At 32.9% G+C, this 12,645-nt stretch overlaps 2 protein-coding genes across 2 annotated transcripts; one reads left to right on the top strand and one right to left on the bottom strand.

The window, feature by feature from the left end:
- Window positions 1–3,699: 3,699 nt before the first annotated feature.
- Window positions 3,700–6,665, bottom strand: LOC137807170 (protein OXIDATIVE STRESS 3 LIKE 1-like). Its single transcript, XM_068607648.1, has 2 exons — window positions 6,056–6,665; window positions 3,700–4,374 (listed from the first exon to the last, which is right to left on the bottom strand). Exons 1-2 carry the CDS (start codon window positions 6,454–6,456, stop codon window positions 3,927–3,929), a joined length of 849 nt encoding a protein of 282 aa, XP_068463749.1. The 5' UTR covers window positions 6,457–6,665; the 3' UTR covers window positions 3,700–3,926.
- Window positions 6,666–9,232: 2,567 nt separating this feature from the next.
- LOC137805562 (uncharacterized) lies at window positions 9,233–11,797 on the top strand. The gene is made up of 6 exons (XM_068605507.1): window positions 9,233–9,247; window positions 9,558–9,672; window positions 10,061–10,297; window positions 10,408–10,514; window positions 10,626–11,181; window positions 11,439–11,797. The coding sequence occupies exons 1-6, from the start codon at window positions 9,233–9,235 to the stop codon at window positions 11,795–11,797; spliced, it is 1,389 nt and encodes a 462-aa protein (XP_068461608.1).
- The last annotated feature ends 848 nt before the right edge of the window (window positions 11,798–12,645 follow it).

The following is a 12,645-nucleotide window of genomic DNA, read 5'->3' as shown; positions in this document are numbered from 1 at the left end:
ATCTTACCAACTAAAGATCCAACAAACATTGTACTACAGATCAAGCTAAAATCCCAAACAAAGGTAAATAAACCCAACAAATACAGTTATATTACCCCACCAGAGAGGTCACACCCTCAAACAAGAGCATACATCCAACAACTAAACAAGGTCTTTGCCATCAAGCTGGAGGACCTTACCCAAGAGACAAACTCAACAAACCAATACAATACACACCATCCAACAACTAAGTCATAACTATGAACCGACTAAGTTGTACCAAAAACCCTATTGCTAACAATGACAAATCGATACTTATAAGAAAGATACGTAAGCCAAAAGACCCTACAAAATACACAAAGCATCCTCCCGAACTGGCCACAGTAGTAACCAAAACACGCCACATAAGCTTTTGCCACATTCAAACACAGTAAAAAATCCAGCACCAAATCAAAAAGCATACAACAAAAACACTTCCTTTACTGCAGCACAGAACAAAGTCATCAATCTGACCCTGTAAAAAAGGAATGACCAAGACACCTGCACATCCACGCAATACCTTCCAAGCCTCAGTCCAACCTTGCCAGATAGGAGTTACCGATGAAACCTGCACAAACCTCATCACGACTACCAAGACTGAAAAAATGTTAGTTAAAAACGCAAAAAATCAGACTTTCAAATACCTCATACAACAAAGAGGTTTCAGACACCAGTCTGAGTAAGAGAAAACAACCGATTTTTCTTTTACTGTGACCTAAGACCAAGTCTTCCTTTGTACCACGGTAAAAACCTCCACAAGATCCACCCACCCATTCTCAAACACAACCCTATTCCTGTGATTCCAAAATTCACTCACAATACCTACCCAAATACCCCCCAGCACCTAGTAACTACGTGGTTCAGACCAATAGGTTTGAACATCCTAAAATGCTTTTGTGCGTCACAATGAAGCACCAAAGGGAGCCCCAGCCAAGTGAGACATAAACCCCAAATTCTCCAAGATATCTTACATTCAAAAAATAAGTGTCTTACCGACTCTTCTTCCACACCACACAGGGGGCACCGATCACTCGTCAAAGGAATGCCACGTCTCGAAAGATTGTCCTTAGTAGGAATGGCATTACGTAACACCTTCCAAGCCATAAAATGTGCCGAAGGTAAGGTCTTTAGAGTCCAAAAATTCGCAAACAAATCCTCCCCCACTACGGGCTCCTCCCCCATGAGACACTTATAGGCTGCCTTCACAGAGAAATCCGTATAATCCACGTCCCTCCAGAGCCATCTATCGAATTTAACTCCACCCTCTCTTGTTAACCTTTTGTTATCCAACAACTGCATTAGGAGATCAACCAGACTGGATTCCCACACAAAAAGATTCCTTCTCCACTGCAGCTTCCACGACCAAATATTATTATTTCAACCCCCAACTTGTGAGAGAGTACAACCAATATCTAAGGAAATTGAAAATAGCCTTGGGAATTTGTGTAGTAGAGGGATGTTTTCCAACCATTTATCCTCCCATAATCTTATTTCTTTCCCATCTCCTACTTCCCACCGACCTCTGTCTTCAAAATCATTTCCCCACCCCTCTAAGTACCATACCTTCCTAAGGTCCCTCCACCACATCGACTCCTTACAAGACTAATCTTGAGATCTTAATCCCCTCCACCCACCATACTTTGACTCTATAATATCCTTCCATAAACTACCCTCTTCAGACTTAAGTCTCCAAATCCATTTTCCTAGTAGAGTCAAGTTAAACTTTTCTATGTCAATGACCCCTAATCCGCCTTTATCTTTCGATTGACAAATCTTATCCCATGTCACCTAAGCAATTTTCCTGTTCTCTGAACCCCAATCCCAAAAAAGTTTTTTTGTATCATTTTCATTCCCTCATCACAGTTGCCGGCATACAAAATATGGAGACATAGAAGAGCGGTAAGGACGTAAGCACCGATTTGATAAGACATAATTTGTCTACCAAAGAGAGGGTTTTCCCTTTCCACGCGCTCAGTCTATTCCGTATCTTAGTGATCACACCATCCCAAAATGCACACCTCTTATAATTTCCACCTACCAACACCCCCAAGTAACTGAAATGTGCCTTCATAATATCACAATTAAGTATAGAGGAGAAAATCGACATCTGATTCATATTCACACCCACTCCACCAACCTTACTCTTGGAATAGTTCACCTTAAGACCATAAGCAAGTTCAAAACATTTCAGAATAGCTTTTAGAGTCACAACACTTTAGATTGAGGCTTTATAGAATAATAGAGTTTTATTTTATTTATTCTTTGTTGATAAAAAAAAACAGAAGAATAGAGTGTCGTCTGTGTATTGCAGCATGCTCACCTTTACTTGCTTTTCCCCGACTATTGATGATGATTATAATGAAATTTTGTAGAATTTGATGGATAAACACCTTATATTAAACTAAATGAAATTTATAATGGATATACTAGTATTCAAAAGATAATACAATCTTGTATAATATATTAAAGTATTAAATTGCGAAATATGGGGTGATATAATTAAGTTTTACTAATAACCTCAATCACATATATCATTATATTGAAAGTCATGAAAGTTCTTACTATTTATTTTGAATGAATCAATATATTGAAAAGTCATGGAAGTTTACTATCTATTTTGAATGAATGATCAGTTATTAATAATAGTTTAATATATGAGAAATTATCTTTTTACATAATTGAAATTGAAATTGTAGTACTATATAATATATGCATGTATTAGTTTTAGTCCCTTATATTAATAATATCTTCCATAATTGATCAAAGTTTATAACTATTTTAAATGATTTCTTAATGTTTTTAAGTAGTGAAAGAACATATTTAGTATACTTATTATTTATATAATTTAATTAATTATATTATCTTAGTTGTTTGGATGATTTCGTTAATTTTGATGTTATATATTAACATGTAAAGCATATAATTATACAAATTGAAAACAACCAGAATATAATTTATCATTTTTTAAAAATAAAAAATAAAGTATTTTTTCCCAATTTATTATATTATTATTTTTTTATATTAATACAAAATACTTAAAAATTACTTGAATTTTCTTATATTAATATTAAATAATGGAGAAATTAGTTTGACTACTAAATGAAACTAACTCTAATTTAACTCATTTATTTAACTAAGTTTAATTAGAAGCTTAACTTTGACTTCTTAAAAAGTAGTAAACTTAAGTTTAACTTGTTTAACTCATTTATACTTTAATTAACTTTTTAATTTAATAAAAAATATTATTTTTAACCCTCATCAATATAACATCTAAAAATTATTTTAATTTATATACTAATAAAATATGTATAAACCTTTTCTTAAAATATTCATGTCTTAACAAAACTATTAATTTATACAAATGCCACTCAATATTAGTTAATAGAACATGAACTTTAAAAATATACCAATAAAACATAAACTAATACATATCTTTTCTTTAATATATGCACATATACACATGCTCAGTGAAGTTTTTACAACTTATCATTGTGCAAGGAAAGAAACAGAAACAATCCATCAACATACAGGAATTAAGAATTAAGTATATCTCTGTCATTAATAATCAACTTAAAAAATGTTTCTATCTTCCAAAACCCTTTTTCATTTTCTAGTGTTGAGTGCTGAGAAATGTCTTGCAAAACAAATCCAATTATATGTACCCAAGAATAACAAATCCAATTATGAAATCTTGAGATTATCTCAAATTGTAATTATTCATAACCTGATAAGTAGGGTTACAGCAGGAGTGAAAATAACCAAAGGCTGAGATATAATAATATACAACACTCTAGTCAGTTGGGTATACATAGGGCATTGAGGAGTTCACAAAGTACTTTGCCATCACAAACAAACTCATCACTGGGAACCAGCTACCAACTAAAAGGTTACATCTTAGTGTCAAAAATTTAGTTTCCACTACAAATAGCCAAACCAGATATATCATGAGCCTCAGCTATGGCGTTGAGATCAGACCAAGAATAGGACCTCCAAGGAGAACTTCGTGTGGCAGAAGAAGGTTGAGGCAGTGATGACCTATTGTTGGCACGAGGATGAAGAGGAGGAAGAGGGAATGGAGGAGATATGGATGAGGAGCTGGTACCCTCTCCGCTACTGTCCAAATTGAGACAAGATGTTCTTCGACCGATGTTTGAGGGTCGCTTTGATATTCCACCAATGTTACTTGCACAACTGCGACTCCTTTCAATTGATGCATTACGAGCTATTAGATTCTTGCGTTTCTTTGCATAAGGGTCCTCTGGCTTCACTATCTCTTCCATAGAACTTGCAGCTGCAGCATCTGCTAAGCTTGTGAAGGACTTTGATTTGCCACTGTAAAACTTGGATATGCCTTTCCTGAATTACACAGAACAGAATGACAGGTTAATAAAAATGTTTTTTTTAAAAAAAAATTGCATCACTAGTTCTGTGATTTGGTTTATCTTCAACTAATGAATCGATAATATTTCTCTTTTTCAACAAAAGATAACAACAGTCACAATAGGAGCATGTGTAGTTTCATTAGTAGCTAATACAAACTGTCATTGCACTAGTGCAATATACATGCTTGCAATATAGTGCAGTAAAATTTATCATTGCACTTACATTTTCTACTCGTATTTCATTCTCATGTTTAGTTTAAATGTTCAGTTGCATAGTTTTCTACTTTTTTATTAGAATCTCTCTTTTCCACCCATGCATATATATAAATAGCCAAAATCTCGATAAAAAAAAAATCTTGACTTGATGTGAAACTAATAGCCAAAAACATGAATAAACCAAGGTAACACTTCACAATTAAGGGTTGTTCATTTTGCATTGCAACATTATATTTTTGTCAAACAATACTTTTCCTTTTGACATCTTAGAAGGGTGGCAATTCAATTGTCCAACAATGCTTTTTCAATACACACCTTCTAATACACTTTTTACTATTGACTGAGTTCATAGAAATTACAGATCATGAGTCTAGATGCATTTATTTCAGAGTTGGTACCAAACTGATGAGAGAGAGGAGTATTTGAAGAAAGAAATGTCCATATGCATACACTCTCTAGGTTACTTTTTAACTGGTGTTTAAAGTTCTTAAGTGCTGTTTAAAGTTCCTATAGAGAATCCAAAAATTGTAATAAATTATGTTGATTTTAATAAAATGATCATGAAAATTTCTAATTTACCCTTGTTCATTAAAGAGTAATTAATGTTGTTTTCAATTTTGAAAATCTCCTAAACTTTGAAAATGACAAATAAATTGAAACATTTTTTTCAAAATCCAAGAGTCAAAATAGAAATAAAGGGAGGGAGTATTTCAGAAATATGGTTGGACAAAGGAAACTTTAAATGCATCTATTTAGAAGAGAAAAGTTGTTATATAGAGTAAACAAAAATTGTAGCACTACATGACTTTTAATACGGGTATAGCATTTGAATGTGATAAATATAATATGCTCTAAATTTCATGATCTGCTCCACATTTTTTTTAAACATCAATGTTGTTTAATTTGTTTTTACAAGGAACAAGATTGTGCAATACTAATACTCGAACATCATAGAAAGATGCCCTATCTCCACTCACCAATCTTTTGGTTTTGGTGGTGGAGATCCATTATGCCAATCAATTTCAACAATCCTTTTAAGCAAAGGTCAGTAACCAGATATATTCTTTAAACCACTTACTCCAACAATAAAAGCAGATCTCTAGATTAATTAATGGATTATCTAAGTTGAAGAAAATAGTATACAACTGTATGGAATTTTCTAAAGATGCTCCTTTCCATAGTGGTTAAGTCACTCAAGATAAATAAGTGCACCCAATCATCATCACTCAGCACCAACACTGGTACCAAACCCTCAAGGGCAAAACAGTAAATTTCTAAACTGCTACAACAAAATAAAAACATGTCTTCTGCTCCTTACTTGTAATAGAAATTGAGTAAAAAGAAAACAAAGACACCAAATCAAAGCTGCTCTATTACCCACATGAAAAGATTGAAGCTTGAAGAACACCCAGTTCAGAAAACACATAAAAAAAACTTACTTGACGGGTAAATCTTCCTCTAGATCGTTCATGGTATCCAAAGGGCCTTTGAAGGAGCTCTGAACCTCAACCTCAGCGGCATCTTCATGGTCAGAGGAATCATCCGAGGAGATGCTGTTCCTCCCGATGGAGGAGTCGGAGCTGGAGTCTGAATCATCGGCCGGAAAATCCCGATCGCAGATCGCAACGCAGTGGACAAAGGAGGAGAGTCCGATGCTAACTCCTCCGTTAGTTTGCAGAGCGAACGGCATCGTTTGGGCATAAACTTGAGAAGAATGGTTGGGTGTGAAATGAAATGAAAGACAGAAAAGGCAACAGCAAAGAGAGGCGTGGGATGAGTTGTGGGGTATAAATATATAAATACCTGGTGTGTGCACATGGGTATCAGATTTTTTTTCCATAGTCCATTGCACCTAAAAGAGAACAGTGATTGATAAATCATATCATTTTTTTAAACCTAAAGTTTTCAATTTCAAATTAACTCATAAGAATTGTGTAGGAAATAAATAAAGATTAACAAAGGACTAAGGACGGTGACATCTTATCCTCATTGGTTTGAATAATAATAACAACATGCCCAACATAACAAGTCTCTTCCTACCACATCTTCAAATATATAAATATAAAATAATATTATTTATTTATAATTTCATTCCATTAACCTAATTTTTAGTGCAGAAAAGATAGAAGATTATCCTGTTGAAAAATAAAAACTTTTTAATTGAATGTTTCTGGTGAGGACAGAGAAATGGTTGACTGTGGGCGTCTGATTAGAAACTGGATATAATCTTGGAAATGGATCAGGTGGATCCCACATTTCTTACTCACCATTTCATGTTTATTCCTTCCTTTTTGCTTTACCTTTTCTTTAATATTTAATTAATAACGAATAATTATAGAATATATTCTCTTAAGCCATTTGCCCTTACTCACTGATTCTAATTATTGGCTTTTTCACAAAACCAACAAATTTTGACATATTTAAATATTAAGAAATAAAAAACTTCATCCCACTAACTTTCTATATATTCAAATCAAAGTTCTATTTCTCTTAACCCTAAGGATCCTGTAACTGACATTCTTACAACCAATTGCACAATCCATTAATCCTGCTATAAAAGTCCTTGCAAAAACATGTTTTAGTTTGTTTTTTCCTTTCAGATTCAAAAGCTATTTTATTTTTTCTGGTCCGAATAATAGTGTAATACATCTTTTGTCATTATTTATTAAATTGATAATAAATAATATTATTTATTTAAATTTTGTATACGGTGGAAACATCAACAACAAAGAGGGTAGCACGTTGCTGACAGAGAGTGGCCGGCGGGAACTTGTCCCGAGACTACAGACACAAAGATTATGCCACGTGTCTCTCAGAAATAGAGATTTAGCCACGTGTCTCAGGAACTCATTCTGGATAAGACCGCAACAACTTCATGGTCACTGATGAAGGAAGGGCCATGATACTACTCTCTCCATGGTTCTGTTATGGCGGCACAATTTGAGTGTCTCATATTTCACCTACTTTCTCCTTTTTTTTTTTCATTTTTGTGCAGTTCTTGAATTTTATAGTTTATATTTTATATATATAGAGATACATTATTTATTAACATTTTCTAATATCATTTTTTAATTAGATAATTTTATCTTTTAATAAATAAAAAAGCAACTTATTAATTCATTTAATAGAATAAATGATTCAATATTTCTTATTTTAAAAAATTTTAAAAAAATTATTATAAAATTGTATATTTTAATATAATAAAAACGATTAAAGATATAAAAAACAAATTTTTGGGTCCAGTGTCCCAAGACCACATATAAATTGTCCCCAAGACCAAAGGACATGGTGAACCCACTACCCTCTTTCTCAAGTTTGTCGATTTGCTTTTGGACTGCACCTGTTACAAAAAAAGGACAATATAATAATAATAATAATTAAAACTTAAGAAATTTAAAAAGCACCAATATAATATATAATTCAATTATAATCATATATAAATAATTTGTTCTATATAAATCCATTTGCATTAGTAGATTTGAAATTGAGAGATGTAACCGCATTATCACGGTGTCAAAGATATTAGAGAAATGTGTATGTGAATTTCAAATTGAAAAGTAAATTAAGTTAAAAAATAATAATACATTATAATTTTTAAAGTAAAACTGAATTTTAACCTGATTTTGAAAAAAATCAAATATACATAATATTTAATATTATTGAAATTTAATTTGAGTATTAAATTTGAATAAATCAAAAGTTTTTTTTCTTATACTTATTTTCTCTTCTACTTAATTTTCTGTTAATTTAAAAGACAGTTAGTTAATTACTGTTTAAGTCGTGCTTATACATGAAATAAATTGAGTATAATTATTATTTCTTTGAAGAAAATGCATAAAGTAAACTAATACAATCATTTAAAACATAATATTGCATCATTTTATATAATATTGTTGATTAGTAGTTTAGTATTTACAAAAAATAAGTAAATAATAAAAATCAAAATAACATTGTTATAATAACTTGTTAGTAACAAAAATCAAAATAAAATGTTATTAGTAATTAAGTTCATTTTAAATAATTTAATAAAATATAATTTTTAAATTTCTTTTATTATAAATCAAGTAAAGATAATGAGCTGATTATTTTTAAATATATTTTTATTTTACACACAATACACAATACACCACACACAAAATCTCAAAATGATTTTTTTTTTACAAATTTAAATGTTGGTTCATATAAACTCAGAAAACAACTTAAACTCAGATTCATATAACAATTTAACTACTTGATTCTAACTACTTATCGGTAACATCGATAAGAGAGACAACAACACCTATAAACAACACTCATATAAAGATAAACAATTATAAATTTAATATAAAAAAAAAACTTGAATACGATATTTATTGAGAAGAACTGAAAGAGTATTCCCTTGTTTTTTTAAAGGAAATTGTTTGGTTTGAAAAAAATTACTTTAAATTGAAATTGTGCAATTACTACAAACATAAATTAAAGTTTAACATCATTTAAGTTTTCATGTGTACTTGTTTTTCTTGTTCTTAAAGAACTCACGAACCCAAAGAATAAAAAACATGAGAAAAATAAAAAGTTACTTAAAAATCCAACTTAATTTATTCAAATTGTTATACTTGTTTACTAATCTTTCAACTATGACTTATTTTGAGGTAAAAATTTGAAGAATTGATGTTAGAATCTTATAAATAAATGAGATAAAAATTTAAAACAAAAAAAGTTCAGAGAGATAATAAAATTTTAGAAATAAAACTGAATAGTTAAAATTTTAGAATATATAAATATATTAAACATATTTTAGATTTTGAATATATATTTTTCAAAGAAAACATCTTTATTAAACTTAAAAAACAAGATATCACAATTATAATATAATAACGTTCGTGTTAGGAATGGTTGGAATTTTGGCCAAATTGTCAACAACTCGTGTGTTAAGCATATCAATATCTTATCATTGTGTAGTTATACTTAAAGAGTTGGGGTCCAGAACCTTTTAGGTGTTTGGATGTGTGGCAAAGAGATAGCAGGTTTAAGGAGTTTGTGAGTTTGAGTTGGTCTTCATATAAGGTCGTAGGAGGTAAGATATATATTTTCAAAGAAAAATTGAAAAGTTAAAAGTAGATTTAAAAATATGGAATAAAGAAGTCTTCGGAGATGTGAATCTTGCTAGTAAGGATTGTTGTTAGCTAAGGTCAGAAAGAGAAGAAAGAAAGGCTCTCCTTAATGAACTTAATAATGTTAAGTTTAAGTAGGAGGCGATTAAGTTTTAGAAAGCAAGGCAAAGATGGTTAAAACAAGGGGATCTTAATTCAAAGTTTTTTCACTCGTCTGTTAAATGGAAAAGGGCAAGGAATCAGTTGCATGGGGGTTTTGTTAACGGTAAATGGTGTGAGGAAAAGGACGTGATCAAGGACAAGGTTTGAGAGTTCTTTGAAGACAGGTTTGTTAGGAATGATGCTTGTCAGGTTTGGTTCATCTGGATAATGCTAGGTTTTGTTCCATTTCGGATTCAGACAATGATTTGCTGATTGGTGATTTTTCTGAAGAAGAGATTAGGGCAACGGTTTGGAGTTGTGACAGCTCAAAGAGTCCTAGCCCTGATGACTTCAACTTTGGTTTCTTAAAATTTTATTGGGATATCATTAAAAAAGATGTGATGGCGGCGGTGAAGGATTTTGTGGTTAATGGTCATTGGCCTAGAGGTACAAACGTTTCGTTTCTTTGTTTAATACCAAAAGTTGAAAACCCCAGTAGCTCGGTGAATTTAGACCCATTTGTTTAGTTGGTTGCCTGTATAAAATCATTTCTAAAGCGCTTTCTCTATGCTTGAAAAAGGTGATTAGTAAAGTTATTGACGTCAGACAGTTGGTTTTTCTTGACGGAATGGGTTTGTTGGATAGTGTGCTAGTAGCTAATGAGGTTTTGGAAGAGTATAAAAGAAAGAGAAAGAGTTGTGTTTTCTTCAAAGTTGACTATGAGAAGGCGTACGACTCGGTTAGTTGTTGGAAGTTTATTTATTATATGCTCTAGAGGTTGGATTTTTGTGAACGGTGGATTCGTTGGATAAAGGGTTGTTTAGAATTAGCGTTTGCTTCAGTTCTTGTGAATGGTAGCCCAACTAAGGAGTTTTTTCCTATGAAGGGTCTCCATAAAGGTGATACGCTAGCTCCGTTTCTCTTTCTTATTGTGGCAGAAGGGTTGGTCGGGGTGTCAAGGATGGCTGAAGAAAAGAATTTGATTGATAGTTTGGAGGTTGGCAGGGATAAAGTGAAGGTTAATATGTTACAGTACGCAGACGATACTTTGTTTTTCTGTGAAGCTAACACCAAAAGCATTTTCAATATTAAGGCGATCTTGCAATGCTTTGAGCTTTCCTCTAGGCTTAGGGTTAATTTTTTGAAAAGTAGAATTGGCAGAACAGGGTTGAGTCAACTTTCGCTTCGGTGTTTTGCAGTTATCCTTAATTGTGACGTGATGGTTTCTCCTTTTGTTTACTTAGTTTTGCCTATTGGTGGGAGCCATAAGCGTGGTGACTTTTGGAATGTGGTGATAGAGAAAGTTCAGGCTAGACTAAGCTGGTGGAAAGGTAAGTGCTTTTCGTTGGCGGGGAGGATCTGTTTGATCATGTCTATTCTTTCTTCTATCCCGTTATTCTTTATGTTCTTATTTAAATTGTCTTTTGGGGTGGTATATAAGTTGGTTAGGATCCAAATGATTTTTCTTTGGGGTGGGGCGCTGAAGGAAGGAAGATCGCTTGTGATTCTTGGAAAAAGGTTTGTAAGCCTCGTGAATTTGGGGAACTTGGTATCATTGATTTAAAGAATTTTAACCTGGCTTTGTTAGGTAAGTGGATCTGGAGGTTGGGTTCGGATAAGGGTGGTCTTTGGAAGGAGATTATTGTTTCTAAATATGGTGGTTGGAGAAGTTTGAGTGAGGAAGGAAAAAGTCGTAGGAGCTTTCTTTGGTGGAAAGACTTAAAAGAGGTGTGGACTTTGGAGGGGTGGGGTAGAAGCTTTGAAGATGGGTTCAAGTGGAAAGTTGGTGATGGAAAGGATATCTATTTCTGGGAGGACAGTTGGCTTGGTTGCGATGCGCTGAAGAGAGTATTTCCGATACTGTTTTCTCTTTGTTCGGCCAAAGATGCAAAGGTAGCAAAGCTTGGGTCTTGGTCCGATGGTGTTTGGGTTTGGCATTTAACCTAAAGTAGACCTTTTTTTTCGATTGGGAGAAACCTGGTGGATCAGTTGTGTCAGGCTTTACATGAGGTTAGGATGGATTTGGGAGAGGCGGATAGGTGGATTTGGAAGGTTGGGGGTATTCAGAAGTTTTCAGTTAACTCTGCATATTCTCTTGTTAGGAGGGATTGTGAGGTGGATTTCTCTCCGATTTTCAGTAAGTTATGGAGTTGTAAAGTCGTGTCTTCTGCATTTTTTATTGCTTGGAGGGTGTTGGAGAATAAGATTGCTACTAGGATCAATTTGGAAAGGCGAGGGGTGTTGGTTAAAAGTTCTTTGTGTTGTCTATGTGGGAATGAGGAAACGTCTTACCGCCATATGTTTTTCGATTGCAGTTTTGCTTGCACGGGTTTGGTGTTTTTGCTTTAAGTGGCTGGAAGTGTCGTTTGTGTCTCACATTGATCCTATGTCAAACTTTTCTCAGTTCAGGATGAGCTTATCTTCAGAGTCGATTAATGACGTGTGGAGCACAATCTGGGATGGGGTGGTGGGTGAAATATGGAATCACAGGAATTCTATCATTTTCAATAGGAGTGTGGTTGATGCGTCAAAAGTGTGTACAATGATGCAAGCAAATGTTTGATCTAGGATTTCTGTAAAATCTCGTTCTGTTTCGTTTCCCTTCTTCAGTTGGTGTTTGGAACTTTTGAAATGTATGAGAACTAGTATGTTGACCCGTGCAACACACGGGAGTTTTTCCAATATTTTATATATAAATATTAATATTAAAATTAATAATTTTATTTATATATATATATAAATTATAAAGTTGATCAAATGAAATTAAATATAGTGCAATAACATAAGTTTACATA

This window comes from Phaseolus vulgaris, chromosome 3 (genome assembly GCF_000499845.2).
Source record: "Phaseolus vulgaris cultivar G19833 chromosome 3, P. vulgaris v2.0, whole genome shotgun sequence".
Lineage (NCBI taxonomy): Eukaryota > Viridiplantae > Streptophyta > Magnoliopsida > Fabales > Fabaceae > Phaseolus > Phaseolus vulgaris.
This window is presented reverse-complemented; position numbering and strand designations above follow the sequence as displayed.

What these genes read in the sequence shown, in the direction of transcription:
- LOC137807170 (XM_068607648.1), bottom strand. Translation starts at nt 6,456, where the DNA reads ATGGAAAAAAAATCTGATACCCATGTGCACACACCAGGTATTTATATA. An exon ending in GAGGAAGATTTACCCGTCAA is followed by an intron (nt 4,375 to 6,055) that starts GTAAGTTTTTTT and finishes TGTGTAATTCAG; the next exon opens with GAAAGGCATATCCAAGTTTT.
- LOC137805562 (XM_068605507.1), top strand. An exon ending in TTCATATAAGGTCGTAGGAG is followed by an intron (nt 9,673 to 10,060) that starts GTAAGATATATA and finishes GATGCTTGTCAG; the next exon opens with GTTTGGTTCATCTGGATAAT. An exon ending in GTGTGCTAGTAGCTAATGAG is followed by an intron (nt 10,515 to 10,625) that starts GTTTTGGAAGAG and finishes TATATGCTCTAG; the next exon opens with AGGTTGGATTTTTGTGAACG.